Source organism: Bos indicus, chromosome 10 (genome assembly GCF_029378745.1).
Source record: "Bos indicus isolate NIAB-ARS_2022 breed Sahiwal x Tharparkar chromosome 10, NIAB-ARS_B.indTharparkar_mat_pri_1.0, whole genome shotgun sequence".
Lineage (NCBI taxonomy): Eukaryota > Metazoa > Chordata > Mammalia > Artiodactyla > Bovidae > Bos > Bos indicus.
Genome location: NC_091769.1, coordinates 59,736,545 through 59,761,151, shown reverse-complemented (window position 1 = coordinate 59,761,151; position 24,607 = coordinate 59,736,545). Strand labels below are relative to the sequence as shown.

At 39.7% G+C, this 24,607-nt stretch overlaps 1 protein-coding gene across 9 annotated transcripts in view; it reads right to left on the bottom strand.

Moving 5' to 3' along the window:
• Positions 1 to 24,607, bottom strand: part of GABPB1 (GA binding protein transcription factor subunit beta 1) — a 71,495-nt gene that overhangs the window by 32,540 nt on the left and 14,348 nt on the right. Inside the window, exon 2 of one of the 9 annotated variants that reach the window (XM_070797560.1) lies at positions 1,927 to 2,048. The exons of 7 other annotated variants lie outside the window; for them this stretch is intronic. In XM_070797560.1, coding sequence (XP_070653661.1) covers positions 1,927 to 1,932 — 6 coding nt within the window. In that variant the 5' untranslated portion in view covers positions 1,933 to 2,048. Of the gene's footprint in view, positions 1 to 1,223; positions 1,897 to 1,926; positions 2,049 to 24,607 lie in introns of those variants that run through there. One more of the 9 variants, XM_070797561.1, reaches the window with a different exon arrangement.

The following is a 24,607-nucleotide window of genomic DNA, read 5'->3' as shown; positions in this document are numbered from 1 at the left end:
ATTTGCATGTATGTTCTTTCAGAAAAGGCACAATTTACATTTAATGACAATAAGGAAAAGAGAGTCTAACAGTATTATCAATAGAGTATGTGTCTCACTAAGCATCTATAAAGTAAGTATGCCCTGTAACTGAAATCCTGAATACAAGATACACAAGGTATCTGAAAAAAACTAACGTCACAGTCTAGGGAGTGGGTGGGTGTGTGTATTGTCTTGAATAAGAAATACTGAAATATCTGTTGGGGAAAGAGCATAACAGGAATACGTAGGGAAAGAAAGATTTTTAAAGTATCAGAAATGCTCGAATCCAAGGGAGAAGAAAGTTCCCAAATCCAGAAAGACTATTCAATGATGTTATATGTATCCACAGGAAAGGCAACAGGTAGAATACGAAGGTTGTATGGAAGGGAAGATAGACAACACCTTAAATTTACACAAGAAACATGACTGGCGCATGAATTTGTCTCAAAAAGTGAATACTGTTTGAGTTGAGGGGAAATAAATTATAAGAGAGGAGTGTCAGGTTGATTAGTGTATCCCAGTCTGCTATGAACAAGTATTATCTAGGAAGAGGGGAAAGGCGTATGTGTTGAGAAGGATGTTGACAGAGCTCAGAGAGGTTATTTATACCAGAAAGGAACAGAATACATCACACATAGAGGTGTTAGGAAATCTAAAAGGGCTGGTTAAAAAATGTCCCCAAAAGAACATGTTTGTGCTTAAATTATTCTATTTTTTAGTAGATTTCATAACACAGAAATACCAAACAGAAAGAGTAACCAGGAATAGATGTTAATACTGGGTGACTAGGTGAGATGCTTATGTCCAAAACAGGCATTTGTCACTAGACAGGAAAGAATTTCTTATAGCTGTTCAATCTGTAAGAATACAAATAATTCATAATATAACCTACGTGAAAAATAAGAAAAACCACCATATGCTCTTGTGGATTTTATGGGGGGGGGGGGTTTAATATGACTTTTTGTGACACAACATTTTCACTCTTGAGTTTCTGATATTCTTTTCTTTTCCCTCCCATTCTCTTATTCATACCTTGCTGTAGTCACCGGAACCCAAAATATTCCATTATCCCACTAAAAGTACTAAAATCAAAAGAGGTTATTGTTCTTCAATGAAGAATTTTTCCTAGGGAATATGTACCAGCTGGATGTGAATTAACATCATATTCACTAGGCAAAGAATCTACAATAATAATGTCCTACACTAAAGGCTGCTGCTGCTGCTAAGTCACTTCAGTCGTGTCTGACTCTGTGCAACTCCATAGACGGCAGCCCACCAGGCTCCGCCGTCCCTGGGATTCTCCAGGCAAGAACACTTGAATGGGTCGCCATTTCTTTCTCCAATGCACGTAAGTGAAAAGGGAAAGTGAAGTCGCTCAGTCGTGTCCGACTCTTCGTGAACCCATGGACTGCAGCCTACCAGGCTCCTCCATCCATGGGATTTTCCAGGCAAGAGTACTGGAGTGGATAAGGTAAAAAAGAAAGACCCCTGTTCTACAGAGGCAGAGCAAAATCTAAACTGGCCATACTAACAAAGATAGTAATGGATGACCAAAATTTCATATTAACCTGCTTTTACAATGAAATAAGTCTTTCCCCCAAATATGCATTTTAAAATATGTCTTCAGTTCAGTTCAGTCACTCAGTCGTGTCCGACTCTTTGCAATCCCATGAATCGTTAAGCACACCAGGCCTCCCTGTCCATCACCAACTCCCCAAGTTCACTCAAACTCATGTCCATCAAGTCGGTGATACCATCCAGCCATCTCATCCTCTGTCGTCCCCTTCTTACATAGTAATAAATCAATCTGCATTCATTCAGCACACATACTGCCTGGTGGATCCTTTGGCTATATGGAGGCATTTTAGGGATTACTTGGGAGGAAGGATGGGATGAATACTTAACCTTCATTTAAAGGGCAAGTGTCAGGGATACTAGAGGTCCAGCAATGCCGGGAACAATCCAGTATGGCAAACAACTGTCACATGTTGGCTGACTTTCAAAGGTCCCACTGAATATATCTAAAACTAGAAATAAATAATAAGTAAACACAATGTATTTTCCCACAGTATTAATGAATCCCAAATTTTCTAGAATGCAACAATTCATCTCTTTCATTCAGAACTTTAAGAGTTTTTCACCATTTTGGAAAATGATGTCACCAATGCTAATACCACTTGGGTACCTGAATCGCCAATATAATACTACACTGTAACCAGCTTTCACAGTTATTACATTCATAGTGATTCTATGTACAGGTACAAGCATTTCACTACCTTCTGCTTCATCTAGTGCAATCTGCTCCAGTACTTACATATTGAAATACACATATTATTATAAATTGCTTTTCTTCTACTTCCCTTTATATTGAAATTAGGGAGATACAATGATTTTTAAGTTGTACAGATAATATTAACTGTACTAATTATACTAACTGTACTAATTATAGCTTTCATTTCAAGCTAGGAGAGTATGCAAAATAAAATATTTATTATAAAAGCAAAACTAATGAATATAATAAGATTGAAAAATCAACAGAAGAACATACATGTGAGATCAAATAAGACCAAAGTCAAAGATGCTCTAATTTTCTTGTCAAGATAGTAAAAGTTAGGATGATAAAAATACTAAAATATAGCAATTTCACTCATACTTCTCACCAGACAGGAACCATGAACACTACAGTAGAATAATCGACCCTTAGAGGAGCTCAATTTTGTTAGGACAACAAAATTGACCAAGGGGACCATAGCTCCACATCAAGCCATCAGTTTACTTACTTCATTATCTATATATTAAATCCTCAGAGATAAAGACTTAGATTTATATAAAATCACTTAAAGACTTAGCAGAAAAGATTGCTTTTTTGTTTTAGCAAAGTGGCAAATATCTTTCCCACAAGCAAATGGAGAAGCCTAATTCAATTCAATAAATTTTAATGAAGGTTTAAAATATTTACTGAAAATATATTATGTGTATGGTACTGAATGCCACTTAGTTTAAAACTCTCTTCTTCTTGAGAAGAAAACACAACAAAACCCACTGCAAAAAACTCCCTCTTGAATTTCTTTACTATTTCTAAAACAGCTTATCATAATCTGATATAAACCATTTTTAAAATCCAATTAAAATGTATGTTAATAAAATCTATAGAAGAACTTCAAAATGTCTATGAACTAGCTACTTTTGCTCCAAAGTACCTGCTGAGAGGGCCATCTAGTGGTAACAGAACTTACTACCAGTAATTAATTTGAAAAGTCTTTTTTGTTTTGAATTTCTGTAATTCACAGTTCAGCAGTAGCCACAGGACTGGAAAAGGTCAGTTTTCATTCCAAACCCAAAGAAAGGCAATGTCAAAGAATATTCAAACTACCACACAATTGCACTCATCTTACACGCTAGCAAAGTAATGCTCAAAATTCTACAAGCTAGATTTCAACAGAAAGTGAACCAGGAACGTCCAGACGTTCAAGCTGGATTTAGAAAAGGCACAGAAACCAGAGATCAAATTGCCAACATCCATTTGATCATAGAAAAAGCAAGAGAATTTCAGAAAAACATCTATTTCTGCTTCATTGACTACACTAAAGCCTTTGACTGTGAGTATCACAACAAACTGGAATATTCTTCAAGAGACAGGAATGTCAGACCACCTTACCTGCCACCTGAGAAACCTGTATACAGGTCAAGAAATAACAGTTAGAACCAGACATGGAACAAGAGACTGGCTCCAAATTGGGAAAGGAGTACATCAAGGCTGTATATTGTCACCCTGCTTATTTAACTTATATGCAGGGTACATCATGTGAAATGCCAAGGTGGATGAAGCACAAGCTGGAATCAAGATTGCCGGGAGAAATATCAATAACCTCAGATATGCAGATGACACCACCCTTATGGCAGAAAGCAAACAGGAACTAAAGAGCCTCTTGATGAAAGTGAAAGAGCAGAGTGGAAAAGCTGGTGTAAAACTCAACATTCAAAAAACACAGATTATAGCATCCGGTCCCATCACTTCATGGCAAACAGATGGGGAAACAATGGAAACTGTGACAAACAATTTTCCTGGCCTCCAAAATCACTGCAGATGGTGACTGCAGCCATAAAATTAAAAGATGCTTGCTCCTTCAAGGAAAAGCTATGAACAACCTAGACAGTATAGTAAAAACCTGAGACATTACTTTGCCAACAAAGGTCCATCTAGTCAAAGCTATGGTTTTTCCAGTTGTCATGTATGGATGTGAGAGTTGGACCATAAAGAAAGCTGAGCGCTGAAGAATTGATGCTTTTGAACTGTGATGTGGAGAAGACTCTTAAGAGCCCCTTGGACTGCAAGGAGATCAAACCAGTCCATCCTAAAGGAAATCAGTCCTGCCTATTCATTGGACTGATGAAGGACTGATGCTGAAGCTGAAACTCCAATACTTTGGCCACCTGATGTGAAGAACTGACTCATTTGAAAAGACCTGATGCTGGGAAAGATTGAAGACAGGAGAAGGGGACGACAGAAGATGAGATGGTTGGATGGTATCACTGACTCAACTGACATGAGTTTGAGTTGGCTCCAGGAGTTAGTGATGGACAGAGAAACCTGGCGTGCTTGCTATGTAGTCCATGGGGTCGCAAAGAGTTGGACACGACTGAGCGACTGAACTGAGAGTTCTTACGGAGAGTGGAGGTGCTGCTATGGCTTTCAGTGGGGCTGGCATGACCGCTGCAGCCTCAGCAAATGAAGCTCCCCAAATTCCAGACAACATTGGGAGACTGGCTTCAGGGCGTCTACTGCTTTGGCACCGACAGGAATGACTTCCAGAGGAACTTGATTCTCAATTTGGGACTCTTTGCTGCAAGAGTATGGCTGGCCAGAAATTTGAGTGACATTGACCTAATGGCACCTCAGCCTGGGTCTAGCTGTGAAGACACATAGAACCCCTGTGTGGTACTCGATCCTTCCAAAAACAGCCTCCAATCTGTGACCATCACAAGACTTGCCCTGATGGTGGCCGAAGTTTGATTCAGATGGCACCTTCCCTTCCCTGCCTGACTTCCTTTCTTTGCTGAGTCCGCTCATGTCACCCTTCTCTGGTCAGCATGCAGGCTTCAGCTCAAGTGTTGTCTTCTGTAAAATGCTGTACATAGATCCTAAGTTTCTGCAGGGGATGACCTTTGCTCTTATCCTGAGGAATAATCTAATGGTATTTTAACAAATAAAGCATGTACACAAAAATGATGCTGGGAAAGATTGAAGGCAGGAGGAGAAGGGGATGACAGAGGATGAGATGGTTGGATGGCATCACCGACTTGATGGACATTGAGTCTGAGCAAGCTCCAGGAGTTGATGATGGACAGGGAAGTCTGGCGTGCTGCAATCCATGGGGTCACAAAGAGGCGGAAACCACTGAGTGACTGAACTGAACTGAATTCATAGTTCAAAAAGCTATTGTGAGAATTCCAGCATTTACTGGACATGAAAACTCTCTATAAAATGGAAATATTAGTTCTATGTGAACTATTAACACTCAAAAAAGAAAATGAATTAAAACACTTAGAAAATGTAAGCCTACTATAATATACTTAATAATAAACTTTGTCTCATTCAAAATTTTAGAATAAAATGTGCAATATCACCCCATGCTCAATGAGTACAATTATAAACCCAATAAAATTCTTCTAGTTTTTCATCAAGAAATTTAACACTATGTGTATATCTAAAGCTTTTAAAATTTTCACACTTTGACCTGGTAATTCCACTCATAGAAATCACAAGAAAACTATTTGAAATATCAATGTATATATAGTAGTGTTATTTAAAATTGGAAAACACTGAAATGCCTTACTACAAATAGTTAAATTAATATATACCATAAAGGAATATTGTAGTCTTTATATTTTTTTACTTTTTTGGATAATTTTGAGCATATATAAAAATAGACACAAAAGTATAGTAAAATCCCACACAACCACCACAGAGCTTAAATACAGATTTTGCCCAGCACATTTCCCACCCACACTCATAAATACAAGATACTGTAATAGAGGAAAACAAATCTGACTCCATATTGGATCTGTTTCTTTTACCTTCACCTCTATATTCTATTGCTTTTGCTACAGGTTAAGAATATTGCCTACAGGGACTTCCCTGCAGTCCAGGTTAGGACTCTGCACTTCCACTGCAAGTGGCATGGGTTCGATCCCTGGTCAGGGAACTAAGGTCCCACATGCCTTACAATGTAGCAAAAAATATATATATATATATACAGGATAGCCCATTCTCAATGCTCTGACCTTTAAAGTTGTAACAGTTTTCTATTCAAATAGAGACCAAAAAATACAGAATATATTAATAGCTCTTTTCCTCACCTTTGGGCATCTATATACAACATTCTACTGTAGTGTTGTAGGTCAATTATACCTTAAAAACAAACTCAAGGAAACAGATTTGTTGTAACCGGAGGTAGGGGGTGAGGAGAAGGGGTTGGATGAAAATAATCAAAAGGTACAAACTTCCAGTTATAAGAAGTTATAAGTAAGTACTGGGGTGTAATGTGCAACATGATTAATATAATTAATCAAGGTGGTAAGAAGCTTGACATTTTAACAGTATTGAGTCTTCTAATCCATGCAATTTCTCTGTTTCTGTAAATCTTTCTTGAATCCTTTCATCTTTGTCTCCCATTTATATGCAAACAAATCCTGCACACATTTTATTAAATTTATGCTTAAGTAAAAAAAAAAAAAAGAAACAAAACACTGCTGCGTGTGTGCTTAGTCACTCAGTCGTGTCCAACTCTTGCAATCCGATAAGACTGTAGCCACCAGGCTCCTCTGTCCATGGGATTCTGCAGGCAAGAATATTGGAGTGGGTTGCCATTTCCTTCTCCAACACTGCTGTATGTTATATATAAAAGTTGTGAAGGGAATAAATCCTAAGAGTTCTCACCACAAAATTTTTTATCTATATGAGATGGTGGACATTCACTAAAATTTACTGTGATAATCACTTCATGATGTATGTAAATCAAATCATTATGCTGTACACCTTAAAATTTATATAATGCAGTACATCAATTATATCTTTAATAAAACTGGAAAAATATATATATGAACATGTATATGTTTATATATATATATATATGGCATTCTTTTAGAAAAACTGCATGCGATGAATTTTCCATTATGAGACTAGATAGACTTTCCTTCTAAAAACTATAGGAAGATATAGCCTTAGTCCTTGTAAGACTTCACAAACTGATTTGGGGATGAAACATCCATAGATTCTACTTTGGACTCTACTTCATCTTTGCAACTCACTGTCCCTTTACCTCATTCAACTACTAGTCTCTCTTAAATCACGTGTATTTATCCCAGAAAGAGACTGAGGATTGAAAATGAGTATGAGCATAGAATGGAGATAAGGCTAAAACTCTATTAGATCTGGACCAGTACACAGTTTTGAATTAACCAGGAAAGCATAACATACTTGTTTACTATAAAGTGGAACCAACCAACTGGGGGCTGTTGTAAGGCACAAGAGTGAAGTATCAACATCCAACAATAAGAATGCATACACTTTGATCTTTTCTTTCCAAGATTTCTATTTCCTTCCTTCCCCTCCACTACCTCTACTCCTATACACTCACAGCTTCATACTTTAAACATCACAATAGCCTCTTAGCTGACCTAACTCTGGTTTCTCCATCCTGCTGCCAGGCAATCTCCCTAAAATACAATTTCATTCAATTTAAATATTTCTGTACGTGAGTCTCTAGGGGGCTTCCGCCAATACAGAAGACACAAGAGACTCGGGTTCCATCCCTGGGTTGGGAAGATCCCCTGGAGTTAGCAAATGGCAACATATTCCAGGATTCTTGCCTGGAAAATGCCATGGACAAAGGAGTCTAGCTGGCTACAGTCCATGCGGTTGCAAAGAGTCCGATACAACTTAGCAACTAAACACACAAATGTATGTGAGTCTCTACCATCAAAGAACTCATCATCTAGTAGAAAAGTCGTACATTTCATGACCTCTTTCTCATCAGTACAATCATTTTGAAGAACAATTCATCAGTATCTAGTCGAGCTGAAGAAGCACCTACCCACTGATTCAGGAATTCCACTGCTAAGAAGCTAGCCTATTTCCTTGTATATTCTACAGCATGTGTACAAAGAGAGCAACATGTATGAGAATGTGTATAGAAATACTTTTTGTAATAGAAAAAAGGAAACTACAAGCGATTTAAGTATCGACAGAAAACTATTTTAAAAGTTTTTATTACAAAAATTTTCAAACATAGAAAAGTATATGTATATGTGTATATATGTGTGTGTGTGTGTACACAAACACACCTACCCATGTGCCCATCACCCACATTCTAAATTAAAAGTTGGCCATCTTGCTTCCTCCTGCTCCCTTCTAAAAACAAATGTACTTTAAAGCTGACAAACACTACATCTGGTTGTTACACCTCTAAATTAGTTTTGGTGGTGGTTTAGTTGCTAAGTCGTGTCCAACTCTTGGTAATCCCAAGGACTGTAGCCCGCCAGACTCCTCTGTCCATGGGATTTTCCAGGCAAGAATACTGGTGTGGGTTGCCATTTCCTTCTCCGAAATTAGTTTCATTCTAAGGAAACTGATGCATCCCCATGTTCACTGCAGCATTATTTACAACAGCTAGGACATGGAAGCAAACTAAATATTTTGTTTCAATTTTGGCCAAGGGCTTCTTTGGGTTGGCTTTTGTGTCTGTGAAAGTTTTCCCACTTCTGGCAAAACACGTTCCAGTTGTACTGTGTATGTTTCTGCCACAATCCTGGAATCAGTCATTTCTTGAGGAGCTCTGGATCCTAGGTAGAAGTATTTAAAGACCAAAACTGGAGCAAGAGCAGTACTCATTTTTACCAAAGGGACACACTTTTTCTAGGTCTTTTCCACGGGCAGAGCTAAGAAAGAAATATGTATTTAGGTAGAATTAAGAAATAAATATTTTAAATCATAAATTCATACTGGCATTTATAATTCAACTTATCACTGTCAGGTTTTTTTGCTTCGTTTCTTTGAATTGTACGCTAGTATCTCTATTGCCTCCTAATATATAAACAAAAAGGGCTTCCCAGGTGGCTCAACAGTGAAGAATCTGCCTGCCAATAACAGGAACCTCAGGCTCAGTCCCTGGGTCAGGAAGATCCCCTGGAGAAGGAAATGGCAACCCACTACAATATTCTTGCCAGGATAATCCATGGGCAGAGTAACCTGGCAGGTTATAGTCCATGGAGTCACAAGTCAGACACAACTGAAGTGACTGAGCAAGCACACACAGAAGCATAAAACTTATGGATTTTACCCTACAATATATATCAAATGCTGTCAAAGTAAAAATATCAATAATTCCTAGGCATACATCCAGAGAAAACCATGATGTGAAACAATACACACATAACAGATTCCTCAGTCATAAGAAAGGAATGAAATACTGCCATATGCAGCAACATGGGCGGACCCAGAGATTATACACAGTGAAGGGAGTCAGACAGAAAAAGACAAGTATCACGTGACGGCACTTACATGTGGAATCTGGGGGAAAAAAGGTATAAATCAAATTGTTTTACAGCAGCACAGTACTCAGCTATGTGAAAATACTATTTTATTTTTAATTTAAAAAAATGAGTAACCTTTTACTCTGTAGCAATCAAGTCAAAATTTCAACCTACAGTTTAAGTTCGTGTATCAACTACTTCAACCTCATACATTCATTTCATCCAGTTTTCTAACCTCCCATTTAATAACCTCCAACAGTCATCAGAATCTAATAGTTCTTCCTAATTCCATACAAGCCCACCTTATTCCAGACCTCATATTTCCCATTTGCAATGGTCATGACCCTTTTTTCCAAATCCCAGATTTCAACCAACCAATTTCTTTTTTTAATTTATTTTTTAATTTTACAATATTGTATTGGTTTTGCCATATATCAAAATGAATCCGCCACAGATATACATGTGTTCCCCCTCCTGAACCCCCCTCCCTCCTCCCTCCCCATGACGTCCCTCTGGGTCGTCCCGGTGCACCAGCCTCAAGCATCCAGTATCGTGCATCGAACCTGGACTGGCAACTCTTTCCATATATGACATTATACATGTTTCAGTGCCATTCTCCCAAATCATCCCACCCTCTCCCTCTCCCACAGAGTCCAAAAGACTGTTCTATACATCAGTGTCTCTTCTGCTGTCTCGTATACAGGGTTATCATTACCATCTTTCTAAATTCCATATATATGCGTTAGTATACTGTATTGGTGTTTTTCTTTCTGGCTTACTTCACTCTGTATAATAGGCTCCAGTTTCATCCACCTCATTAGAACTGATTCAAATGTATTCTTTTTAATGGCTGAGTAATACTCCATTGTGTATATGTACCACAGCTTTCTTATCCATTCATCTGCTGATGGACATCTAGGTTGCTTCCATGTCCTGGCTATTATAAACAGTGCTGCGATGAACATTGGGGTACACGTGTCTCTTTCAATTCTGGTTTCCTCAGTGTGTATGCCAGCAGTGGGATTGCTGGGTCATAAGGCAGTTCTATTTCCAGTTTTTTAAGGAATCTCCACACTGTTCTCCATAGTGGCTGTACTAGTTTGCATTCCCACCAGCAGTGTAAGAGGGTTCCCTTTTCTCCACACCCTCTCCAGCATGTATTGCTTGTAGACTTTTGGATCGCAGCCATTCTGACTGGTGTGAAATGGTACCTCATAGTGGTTTTGATTTGCATTTCTCTGATAATGAGTGATGTTGAGCATCTTTTCATGTGTTTGTTAGCCATCTGTATGTCTTCTTTGGAGAAATGTCTGTTTAGTTCTTTGGCCCATTTTTTGATTGGGTCATTTGTTTTTCTGGAATTGAGCTGCAGGAGTTGCTTGTATATTTTTGAGATTAGTTGTTCGTCAGTTGCTTCATCAGCTATTATTTTCTCCCATTCTGAAGGCTGTCTTTTCACCTTGCTTATAATTTCCTTTGTTGTGCAGAAGCTTTTAAGTTTAATTAGGTCCCATTTGTTTATTCTTGCCTTTATTTCCAATATTCTGGGAGGTGGGTCATAGAGGATCCTGCTGTGATGTATGTCAGAGAGTTCTCTCTAGGAGTTTTATAGTTTCTGGTCTTACGTTTAGATCTTTAATCCATTTTGAGTTTATTTTTGTGTATGGTGTTAGAAAGTGGTCTAGTTTCATTCTTTTACAAGTGGTTGACCAGTTTTCCCAGCACCACTTGTTAAAGAGATTGTCTTTAATCCATTGTATATTCAACCAACCCATTTCTAACATTCCTCTTCCCAAATAAGCTTTTTCTTAAATAAGCTAACTCCTCAACCATTCTACCTTTCCATTTTTATCAGCAATTTATGCCATAATCTGTACACTTCCTCTTCGTTCATTAAACAAATGTTTACTTAGCATACACTATCTTCCAACAGAAAGGCAAACAAAAACAGACAAGTCCCTAACCCATAGAGCTTTTGTAGTAAAGGGAGAGCCTGGCAATTAATCAATCAACCAATCAGTTAAAGTTGTAGTGATAACTGCTAAGAAGAAAATATAAGGCAGGATAAGAAAATGGAGACATTATACAGGAGACAGGGATCAAGACCATCCCCATGGAAAAGAAATGCAAAAAAGCAAAATGGCTGTCTGGGGAGGCCTTACAAATAGCTGTGAAAATAAGAGAAGCGAAAAGCAAAGGAGAAAAGGAAAGATATAAGCATCTGAATGCAGAATTCCAAAGAATAGCAAGGAGATATAAGAAAGCCTTCCTCAGAGATCAATGCAAAGAAATAGAGGAAAACAACAAAATGGGAAAGACTAGAGATCTCTTCAAGGAAATTAGAGATACCAAGAGAACATTTATGCAAAGATGGGCTCGATAAAGGACAGAAATGGTATGGACCTAACAAAAGCAGAAGATATTAAGAAGAGGTGGCAAGAATACACAGAAGAACTGTACAAAAAAGACCTTCACAACCAAGATAATCACGATGGTCTGATCACTCACCTAGAGCCAGACAACCTGGAATGTGAAGTCAAGTGGGCCTTAGAAAGCATCACTACGAACAAAGCTAGTGGAGGTGATGGAATTCCAGTTGAGCTATTTCAAATCCTGAAAGATGATGCTGTGAAAGTGCTGCACTCAATATGCCAGCAAATTTGGAAAACTCAGCAGTGGCCACAGGACTGGAAAAGGTCAATTTTCATTCCAATCCCAAAGAAAAGCAATGCCAAGAATGCTCAAACTACCACACAATTGCATTCATCTCACAAGCTAGTAAAGTAATGCTCAAAACTCTCCAAGCCAGGCTTCAGCAATACGTGAACCGTGAACTTCCTGATGTTCAAACCGTTTTTAGAAAAGGCAGAGGAACCAGAGATCAAATTGCCAACATCTGCTGGACCATCAAAAAAGCAAGAGAGTTCCACAAAAGTATCTATTTCTGCTTTATTGACTATGCCAAAGCCTTTGACTGTGTGGATCACAAGAAACGGTGGAAAATTCTGAAAGAGATGGGAATACCAGACCACCTGACTTGCCTCTTGAGAAACCTATATGCAGGTCAGCAAGCAACAGTTAGAACTGGACATGGAACAACAGACTGGTTCCAAATAGGAAAAGGAGTACATCAAGGCTGTATATTGTCACCCTGCTTATTTAACTTCTATGCAGAGTACATCATGAGAAACGCTGGGCTAGAAGAAGCACAAGCTGGAATCAAGATTGCCGGGAGAAATATCAATAACCTCAGATATGCAGATGACACCACACTTACGGTAGAAAGTGAAGGGGAACTAAAAAGCCTCTTGATGAAAGTAAAAGAGGAGAGTGAAAAAGTTGGCTTAAAACTCAACATTCAGAAAAGTAAGATCATGGCATCTGGTCCCATCACTTCATGGGAAATAGATGGGGAAACAGTGTCAGACTTTATTTTGGGGGCTCCAAAATCACTGCAGATGGTGATTGCAGCCATGAAATTAAAAGATGCTTACTCCTTGGAAGGAAAGTTATGACCAACCTAGATGGCATATTCAAAAGCAGAGACATTACTTTGACAACAAAGGTCCGTGTAGTCAAGGCTATGGTTTTTCCAGTAGTCATGTATGGATGCGAGAGTTGGACTGTGAAGAAAGCTGAGTGCCGAAGAATTGATGCTTTGAACTGTGGTGTTGGAGAAGACTCTTGAGAGTCCCTTGGACTGCAAGGAGATCCAACCAGTCCATTCTAAAGGAGATTGGTCCTGGGTGCTCTTTGGAAGGAATGATGCTGAAGCTGAAACTCCAGTACTATGGCTACCTCATGCGAAGAGTTGACTCATTGGAAAAGACTCTGATGCTGGGAGGGATTGGGGGCAGGAGGAGAAGGGGACGACAGAGGATGAGATGGCTGGATGGCATCACCGACTTGATGGACGTGAGTCTGAGTGAACTCCGGAAGTTGGTGATGGACAGGGAGGCCTGGCATGCTACGATTCATGGGGTCGCAAAGAATCGGACACGACTGAGCGACTGAATTGAACTGAACTGAACTGAAGAAAATGCAGAGTACTGGATTAGGGACAGAGAATTGCCATTTAAGAAAAGTCTAAGGACAGGCCTCCTTGAGGAGGTGACATGTGAGTAGAGACACAAATGAAGGAAGAGGCAAAGCAAGGAAGGATCCCAGAGAAAAGCACCATGGTGGATATAACAATCTTTAAGCTGCTCAACATCTAGGGAATTCTAGATATTGAGCAGATATGCAGATGACACCACACTTATGGTAGAAAGTGAAGAAAGTCTTGAAAGAAGAAACCTCCACCTATTATTGAAGCTAGTTAACTGCTTTCCCAGCTTTCCTTGCAATTGGGATACAGTCATATGATCTCCTCTCCAAAAGAGAAGTATTTAAGCCGGAATTTAACTTAGGTGATAGTGCCATTAAAAAAGCAGGAAGTACATAGAATCCATTACGACAAGAGCGGCAGCAGATTCCAATCACAGTAACGATAGGAGTTTCTTTCTGTGATGTATTCCTTTCCTATAAAATTCACCAGAGGTGCTTTCTGGTGCTTAAAGCTAAGAATTCTGACTGTTCCTGGTGATCCAGAGAGAGGCCAAGCACTGGGTTGGCCAAAAAGTTCACTCGAGTTTTTCGATAAGATGTTACACGAAAGCAAAATGAACTTTTTAGCCAACCCAATATACGAGCCCTGAGATAAAAGTAGAAGAGTAGGATATGCAATCACAAAGGTATGAATGGGCCACTTCATGTAGGGCCTTTTGGGAATTTTAAGGAGTCTGGATTGTATTCGGTTTACTAGGAAGATACTAGAATGTTTTAAACTTAAGGGTTGTGATGTGACTGAATTAGTTTTTTAAAAAACTACACACGTACGAGAGTTGGACCATAAAGAAGGCTGAGCATCAAAGAATTCGAACTGTGGTGCTGGAGAAGACTCCTAAGAGACCCTTTAGAGCAAGGAGATGAAACCAGTCAATCCTAACAGAAATCAACCCTGGATATTCATTGGAAGGATTGATGCTGAAGCTCCAATGCTTTGGCCACCTGACTGATGCAAAGACCCAACTCACTGGAAAAGACACTGATGGCTGGGAAAGACTGAGGGCAGGAGGAGAAGGGGTCAACAGAGGAGGAGATGGTTGGATGGCATCATCAACTCAATGCACATGAGTTTGAGCAAACTCCAAGAGATAGTGAAGGACAGGGAAGCCTAGTGTGTTGCAGTCCATGGGGTCACAAAGAGACATGACTGAGTGACTGAACAACAACAACTCAAGTCATGTGGGAAATACATAGAAGGTGGGAAGAACTGACACAGGAATACTAGTTACAAAAATATTTCAGGCTGATAGTGCCTTGTGCTAGGATGATACCTGTGTAATCATTTGGACATTTCTACCTTTAAGTACTATCTGCTGCTGTTGCTGCTAAGTTGCTTCAGTCGTGTCCGACTCTGTGTGACCCCAGGGATAGTACCCCACCAAGCTCCCCCGTCCCTGGGATTCTCCAGGGAAGAATACTGGAGTGGGTTGCCATTTCCTTCTCCAATGCATGAAAGTGAAAAGTCAAAGTGAAGTCACTCAGTCGTGTCCGACTCTTAGTGACCCCATGGACTGCAGCCTACCAGGCTCCTCCGTCCATGGGATTTTCCAGGCAAGAGTACTGGAGTGGGATGCCATCTACCTAGGTTTAAATCTAGCATCTTATTGTATGCTTTCCACTGTTCTCTGTTCAGTTTCTGTTCTTTCTTGTCTTCTTTCAGATTGATTTTTTTTTAAACATTCTATCTATTTCATCTACTGATTTGGAAGTTACATCCTCTCTTTCTTTAGTGGTTCCCTAGATATCATACCATGTATTAAATTCTGCTGCTAAGTCACTTCAGTCGTGTCCGACTCTGTGCAATCCCAGAGACGGCAGCCCACCAGGCTCCGCCATCCCTTGGATTCTCCAGGCAAGAACACTGGAGTGGGTTGCCATTTCCTTCTCCAATGCATGAAAGTGAAAAGGGAAAGTGAAGTCGCTCAGTCCTGCCCAACTCTTAGCGACCCCATGGACTGCAGCTTACCAGGCTCCTCCATCCATGGGATTTTCCAGGCAGGGGTACTGGAGTGGGTTGCCATTGCCTCTCCAGGTATTAAAGTCTAAAGGTAGTCAAAATCTTTAGTTCCCCCTTCCCCCAAAACCTACAGAGTTTAGAAGATCCAACCAACACATCAATCAAATGCAATGTGTGGACTCTGGATTCAGTCTGAAGAAACTAAATGTAAATTTTTAAAAGTCATTTTTTTAGGGCACTGAACAACTACTTGCATGATACCATTAATGATGGATACTTGTCACTATCAGTTCAGTTCAGTCACTCAGTCGTGTCCAACTCTTTGCGACCCCATGAATCGCAGCACGCCAGGCCTCCCTGTCCATCACCAACTCCCGGAGTTCACTCAGACTCACGTCCATCGAGTCAGTTTTCATTCCAATCCCAAAGAAAGGCAATGCCAAAGAATGCTCAAACTTGTCACTATACATTTTTCCAAATCCTAGAATGCACACCACCAAGAATGAACCTGGAGAAGGCAATGGCACCCCACTCCAGTACTCTTGCCTGGAAAATCCCATGGATGGAGAAGCCTGGTAGGCTGTAGTCCATGGGGTCATGAAGAGTCGGACACGAGTGAGTGACTTCCCTTTCACTTTTCACTTTCATGCACTGGAGAAGGAAATGGCAACCCACTCCAGTGTTCTTGCCTGGAGAATCCCAGGGACGGGGGAGCCTGGTGGGCTGCTGTCTCTGAGGCCGTACAGAGTCGGACACGACTGAGGCAACTTAGCAACTTAGCAAAGAATGAACCACAATGTAAACTATGGACTATGATGTGTTAACGCAGGTTCGATTGTTAACAGTGTACTACTCTGGCGGCGGATACTGGCAATGGCAGAGGTTATACATGTATAGGGAAAGATGGTGTATGAGAAACCTTTCTATTTGCCCCTAAATTTTGCTGTGCAGCTAAAACTGCCCTAAATTTAGAAAGACAGCCTTCAGAATGGGAGAAAATAATAGCTAATGAAGCAACTGACAAACAACTAATCTCAAAAATATACAAGCAACTCCTGCAGCTCAATTCCAGAAAGATAAACGATCCAATCAAAAAATGGGCCAAAGAACTAAACAGACATTTCTCCAAAGAAGACATACAGATGGCTAACAAACACATGAAAAGATGCTCAACATCACTCATTATCAGAGAAATGCAAATCAAAAGCACTATGAGGTACCATTTCACCCCAGTCAGAATGGCTGCGATCCGTAAGTCTACAAGCAATACATGCTGGAGAGGGTGTGGAGAAAAGGGAACCCTCTTACACTGTTGGTGGGAATGCAAACTAGTACAGCCACTATGGAGAACAGTGTGGAGATTCCTTAAAAAACTGGAAATAGAACTGCCTTATGACCCAGCAATCCCACTGCTGGGCATACACACTGAGGAAACCAGAATTGAAAGAGACACGTGTACCCCAATGTTCATCGCAGCACTGTTTATAATAGCCAGGATATGGAAGCAACCTAGATGTCCATCAGCAGATGAATGGATAAGAAAGCTGTGGTACATATACACAATGGAGTATTACTCAGCCATTAAAAAGAATACATTTTAATCAGTTCTAATGAGGTAGATGAAACTGGAGCCTATTATACAGAGTGAAGTAAGCCAGAAAGAAAAACACGAATACAGTATACTAACGCATATATATGGAATTTAGAAAGATGGTAACGATAACCCTGTATACAAGACAGCAGAAGAGACACTGATGTATAGAACAATCTTTTGGACTCTGTGGGAGAGGGAGAGGGTGGGATGATTTGGGAGAATGGCACTGAAACTTGTATAATATCATATGTGAAACGAATCACCAAATCAATGCATGATACTGGATGCTTGAGGCTGGTGCACCGGGACGACCCGGAGGGATGGTACGGGGAGGGAGGAGGGAGGGGGGTTCAGGATGGGGAACACATGTATACCTGTGGCAGATTCATGTTGATGTATGGCAAAACCAATACCATATTGTAAAGTAATTAACCTCCAATTAAAATAAATAAATTTATATTTTAAATAAACTAATTTTTTAAAAAAAGAAATGCTGTATCACCAACAAAATTTGATCAAACAGATTATGTTGAAAAACATGGAATACAATGATTCCAAGTTAAAAACAAGATTTTATACATTTAGATTTAATGAAGAAGTTTTTAGGAATAAACAAATTTCCTTAAGTAACATTTTCCTTGTGATATACGTTAAAAATCTATATCTAAATAAATGTTTTCAATAAAAAATAAATAAATAAAAATGTTTAAATATACATACAGTTTTGTCGGAACTTACGCATTAACAAATTATCACTATAAAAAAATAATAAAATAAATTTAAAAGATCATTTGGAGATTTGAAACACTGCTTAAATGTGTATTAAGAAACAGTGCTTAAATGTATATTAAGAAATTAATATTGATAATAAGAAACTGGATCTGACAATGATATTTAAGTTTATAACATTTTAGGATTAAAAACAAATATTTACACATTAAATGATGTGATACTTGAAATTTGTTATAAATTAATTGAGGGATATATGTGGAACCAGATTAGCCATGAGTTGATCACTGGTGAAGTTAGGTAATGAATATGTGGGGTTCATCATACTCTTACCTTTCCTTTTATATATTCAAAGTTTTCCACATATTTTTTTTAAATTTACCCTCCTTCTAGACAAGGACCCCAGAATCTAGAATCCCATTCATTTCCATTCTGCTATTGTCTTGTTTTTTAATCCATTAAATAATTTTTACTGTTCTATACAGTCCTTATTCCTTCTCATTTTCTAAATATATATCACTTTATTTTTCAGCCCTTCATATCTTTTATTTTGACCATGTGGGGTTCATTCTGCTGCTGCTAAGTCGCTTCAGTCGTGTCCAACTCTGTGCAACCCCATAGACAGCAGCCCACCAGGCTCCTCTGTACCTGGGATTCTCCAGGCAAGAGTACTGGAGTGGGATGCCATTGCCTTCTCCGGGGTTCATTTTACCTGATGTATATACTTTAGGACTGCACTAATAAGGTGCATGTAATCATTTAAATTAATGAAAAATTCAGTTCCTCAATCACACTAGCCACATTTCAAGAGTCCACCAGTCCTATGTAACTTATAACTACAAAACTGAACAGCACAAAGAATATTTCTATCATTACAAAAACTTCTACTGAATGAAGCTGGTTTAAATTATCTTTAATCAATGTTGATAACAATCTGTTTTTGTTTAAAATATCTTTATTTCCACCATCATTCTTCAAAGATATTTTCACTGGCCATAAAATTCTAGGTTGACAGGCTTTTTCCTTTGTTTTTATTTCATTTCATATTGCAGATATTATTTCACAATCTTTTGATTTATATTGTTGAGAAGTCATTTGTTAGCCTAATTCCTGCTACTTCAATGGTTATCTTTTCCTTCAGCTACTTTTTAAATTTTTCTTAATGTCATTGGTTTTCTACAATTTCATTATGATGTGTGAATTCAAGATGGCAGTGCAAAAGGACATTAGCTCATCTTCTGCAAGAACTCCAAAATTACAACTCTTTGCTGAACAACAGTCAAAAGAAGAATGTTGGATCCCACCAAAAAAAGATATCTGGAGAAGCCCCAGGAAGATGGTAGGAGGGGCAAAATCACATTTAGAATCAAACCCCATACCCGCCAGAGACACTCAGAGGGCTCAAACAAACCTAGTGCGCACCAGGACTCAGAGACCCCAGAGAATGAGCTAGAACTGTGTTTGAGTGTCTCCTGTGGAGGTACTGGTCAGCAGTGGCCTGCCACAGCAGCAGGGGCTCTGGGTGCAGCAGACCTGGGTATGGCATAAGTCCTCATGGAAGAGGTCACTATTAACCCTACCACAGAGATGCCAGAACTTACATAGGACTGAGGAAACAGACTCTTAGAGGGCACAAACAAAACCTTGTGCACACCAGGACCCAGGAGAAAGGAGCAGTGACCCCATAAGAGACTGACCCAGACTTGCCCATGAGTGTCCAGGAGTCTCTGGTGGAGGCGTGGGTCAGCAGTGGCCTGCTGCAGGGTCAGAGGCATTGAGTGCGTGCATGGGATCTTTTGAATGAGGCTGCCATTATCTTCATTACCTCAACCATAGTTTGGTCTCAGGACAAACAACAGGGGGGAACACAGTCCCTCCCATCAACAGAAAATTAGATTAAAGATTTACTGAGCATGGCCATCAAAGCAAGACCCAGATTCCCCCACAGCCTGTCCCTCCCATCAGAATGCTTCCACAAGCCTCTTATACTTATCCATCAGAGGGCAGAAAGAATGAAAACCACAATCACAGAAAACTACTCAAACTGATACATGGACCACAGCCTTTTCTAACTCAATGAAACTATGAGCCATGCCATATAGGTCCACCCAAGATGGACAGGTCATGGTGGAAAGTTCTGATGAAATGTGGTCCACTGGAGAAGGGAATGGCAAACCACTTCAGTAATCTTACCTTGAGAACCCCATGAACAGTATGAAAAAACAAAAAGATAGGACATTGAAAGATGAACTCCCCAGGTTGGTAGGTACCCAATATGCCATTGGAGACGACTGGAGAAATAATTCCAGAAATGAAGAGACGGAGCCAAAGCAAAAACAACACCCAGTTGTGGATGTGACTGGGGATGGAAGTAAAGTCCAATGCTGTAAAGAACAATATTGCATAGGAATCTGGAATGTGAGGTCCCTGAATCAAGGCAAATTAGAAGTGGTTAAAAGGAGACGGCAAGAGTAAACATTGACATTTTAGGAATCAGCAAACTAAAATGCACTGGAATGGGTGAATTTAACTCAGATGACCATTATATCTACTACTGTGGGCAAGAATCCCGTAGAAGAAATGGAGTAGCCACAGTCAACAAGAGAGTCCGAAATGCAGTACTTGGATGCAATCTCAAAAACAACAGAATGATCTCTGTTCGTTTCCAAGGAAAACCATTCAACATCACAGTAATCCAGGTCTGTGGATTACTGCCCCACCAGTAATGCTCAAGAAGCTAAAGTTGAATGGTACTATGAAGACTTACAAGACCTTCTAGAACTAACACTCAAAAAAGATGTCCTTTTCACTGTAGGGGACTGGAATGCAAAAGTAGGAAGTCAAGAGATACCTGGATTAACAGGCAAATTGGGCCATGGAATACAGAATGAAGCAGGGCAAAGGCAAACAGTTTTGCCAAAAGAACACACTGGTCATAGCAAACACCCTCTTCCTACAACACAAGAGAAGACTCTACACATGGACATCACCAGATGGTCAGTACCGAAATCAGACTGATGATATTCTTTGCAGCCAAAAGTGGAGAAGATCTATACAGTCAGCAAAAACAAGACCAGGAGCTGACTGTGGCTCAGATCATTAACTCCTTATTGGCAAATTCATACTGAAATTGGAAGAAAAGTAGGGAAAACCAACCGACCATTCAGGTATGAACTAAATCAAATCCCTTACGATTATACAGTGGAAGTGACAAATAGATTCAAGGGATTAGGTTTAATAGAGTGTCTGAAGAACTATGGATGGAGGTTCTGGACACTGTACAGGAGGCAGTGATCAAGGGCTTCCCCAAGAAAAACAAATGCAAAAAGGCAAAATGGTTGTCTGAGGAGGTCTTACAAACAGCTGAGAAAAGAAGAGAAGCTAAAGGCAAAGGAGATAAGGAAAAGATATACCCATCTGAATGCAGAGTTCCAAAGAATAGCAAGGAGAGGTAAGAAAGCCTTCCTCAGTGATCAGTGCAAAGAAATAGAGGAAAACAACAGAATGGGAAAAACTAGAGATGTCTTCAAGAAAATTAGAGATACCAAGGGAACATTTCATGCAAAGATGCACACAATAAAGGACTGAAATGGTATGGACCTAAAAGAACATATTAAGAGGAGGTGGCAAGAATACACAGAAGAACTGTACAAAAATGATCTTCATGACCCAGATAACCACAATGGTGTGATCACTCACCTAGAGCCAGACATCCTGGAATGTGAAGTCAAGTGGGCCTTAGGAAGTATCACTACACACAAAGCTAGTGGAGGTGATGGAATTCCAGTTGAGCTATTTCAAATCCTAAAGGATGACACTGTGAAAGTGCTGCACTCAATATGCCAGCAAATTGGAAAACTCAGCAGTGGCCACAGGACTGGAAAAGGTCAGTTTTCATTCCAATTCCAAAGAAAGACAATGCCAAAGAATGTTCAAATACTACAGAATTGTACTCATCTCACATGCTAGCAAAGTAATGTTCAAAATTCTCCAAAATTCTCCAAGCCACCTTCAACTTCCAGTGATGTTCAAGGTGGATTTAGAAAAGTTAGAGGAATCAGAGATCAAATTGTCAATATCCTTTGGATCATAGAAAAAGCAAGAGAGTTCCAGAAAATCATCTACTTCTGCTTTATTGACTATGCCAAAGCCTTTAACTGTGTGGATCACAACAAACTGTGGAAAATCCTTCAAGAGATGGGAATACGAGACAACCTGACCTGCCTCTTGAGAAACCTGTATGCAGGTCAAGAAGCAAGTTAGAACAGGACATGGAACAACAGACTGGTTCTAAATAGGAAAAGGAGTATGTCAATCCTGTATACTGTCACCCTGTTTGTTTAACTTCTAGGCAGAGTACATCATGAGAAATGCTGGGCTGGATGAAGCAGAAGCTGGAATCAAGATTGATGGGAAAAATATCAATAACCTCAGATACACAGATGACACCACCCTTAAGGCAGAATGCGAAGAAGAACTAGAGAGCCTCTTGATGAAAGTGAAAGAGGAGAGTGAAAAAGTTGGCTTAAAGCTCAAATTTCAGAAAAGTAAGATCATGGCATCTGGTCCCACCACTTCATGGCAAATAAATGGGGAAACAATGGAAACAGTGAGAAACTTTATTTTGGGGGGCTCCAAAAATCACTGCAGATGGTGACTGCAGCCATGAAATTAAGACGCTTGCTCCTTGGAAGGAAAGCTATGATCAACCTAGACAGCATATTAAAATGCAGAGACATTACTTTGTCAACAAAGGTCTGTCTAGTCAAAGCCATGCTTTTTCCAGTAGTCATCTATGGATGTGAGAGTTGGATTATAAAGAAAGCTGAATGACGAAGAATTCATGCTTTTGAACTGTGGTGTTGGAAAAGACTCTTGAGAGTCCCTTGGACTGCAAGGAAATCCAACCAGTGTACCCTAAAGAACATCAGTCCTGAATATTCATTGGAAGGACTGATGCTGAAGCTGAAACTCCAATACTTTGGCCACCTGATGCAAAAAACTCACTAGAAAGGACCCTGATGCTGGGAAAGTTTGAAGGCGGGAGGGGAAGGGGCCAACAGAGGATGAGATGGTCAGATGGCATTACTGACTCAATGGACATGAGTTTGAGTAAGCTCTGGGCATTGGTGATGGACAGGAAAGCCTGGCATGTTGCAGTCCATGGGGTCGCAAAGAGTCGGACATGACTGAGCAACTGAACTGAACTGAACTGAACCAAGGTGTGAATTTATTTTCACTCTAATGTGGATTCATTGGGATTCTTGAATCCTAGTTTGGTACCTTTCATTGTTTCTGGAAAACATCAGTAATCACCTCTCTAAATGACCTATTTTTCTTTCTTTCTCTTCTTCTGGAATTCCAATTAAGACTTTCTCATGCTATCCTCCACATCTCTTACCCTGTCATCTATATTTTCCATCGTTCTCTTTTCTACCTTGAAGCTACATCTTGGATAATGCTGTCTGATCTATATTCTAGTTCAAAAATTTTCCTGATGGGTCTAACGTGCTGCAAACTGCACCATTAAGTTTTTAATTCATTTACTCTATTTATTTCCAGTAGTTGTAATTGTTATTTTCAAATCTACAATGCCATTTTTTTCTGCTTCCTCTCTTCAGATGTGTTATTTCTGTGAACACAGTAATTATGGTTGCTTAACCTGTATCTTCTAATTCTAATATATGATGCCTATGACGATCTTTTTCTGCTGTCTCTCCTTTCCACTGGTTCTTGCTCATGTTTGTCTGCGTGTACGGTTGGTTATCTTTGACTATGTGCATGTCAGTGTCCTTCAAAAATTATTTTGGGGAGCCGTAACATGAAGGATTGCTTCACCAATACGTGAACCGTGAACTTCCTGATGTTCAAGATGGTTTTAGAAAAGGCAGAGGAACCAGAGATCAAATTGCCAACATCCGCTGGATCATCAAAAAAGCAAGAGAGTTCCAGAAAAACATCTATTTTTGCTTTATTGACTATGCCAAAGCCTTTGACTCTGTGGATCACAATGAACTGTGGGTAATTCTGAAAGAGATGAGAATACCAGACCACCTGACCTGCCTCTTGAGAAACCTGTATGCAGGTCAGGAAGCAACAGTTAGAACTGGACATGGAACAACAGACTGGTGCCAAATAGGAAAAGGAGTACGTCAAGGCTGTATATTGTCACCCTGCTTATTTAACTTCTATGCAGAGTACATCATGAGAAACGCTGGGCTGGAAGAAGCACAAGCTGGAATCAAGATTGCCGGGAGAAATATAAATAACCTCAGATATGCAGATGATACCACCCTTATGGCAGAAAGTGAAGAACTAAAAAGCCTCTTGATGAAAGTGAAAGAGGAGAGTGAAAAAGTTGGCTTAAAACTCAACATTCAGAAAAGTAAGATCATGGCATCTGGTCCCATCACTTCATGGGAAATAGATGGGGAAACAGTGGAAACAGTGTCAGACTTTATTTTTTGGGATCCAGAATTACTGCAGATGGTGATTGCAGCCATGAAATTAAAAGACGCTTACTCCTTGGAAGGAAAGTTATGACCAACCTAGACGGCATATTCAAAAGCAGAGAGAGACATTACTTTGCCAACAAAGGTCCATCTAGTCAAGTCTATGGTTTTCCAGTGGTCATGTATGGATGTGAGAGTCGGACTGTGAAGAAA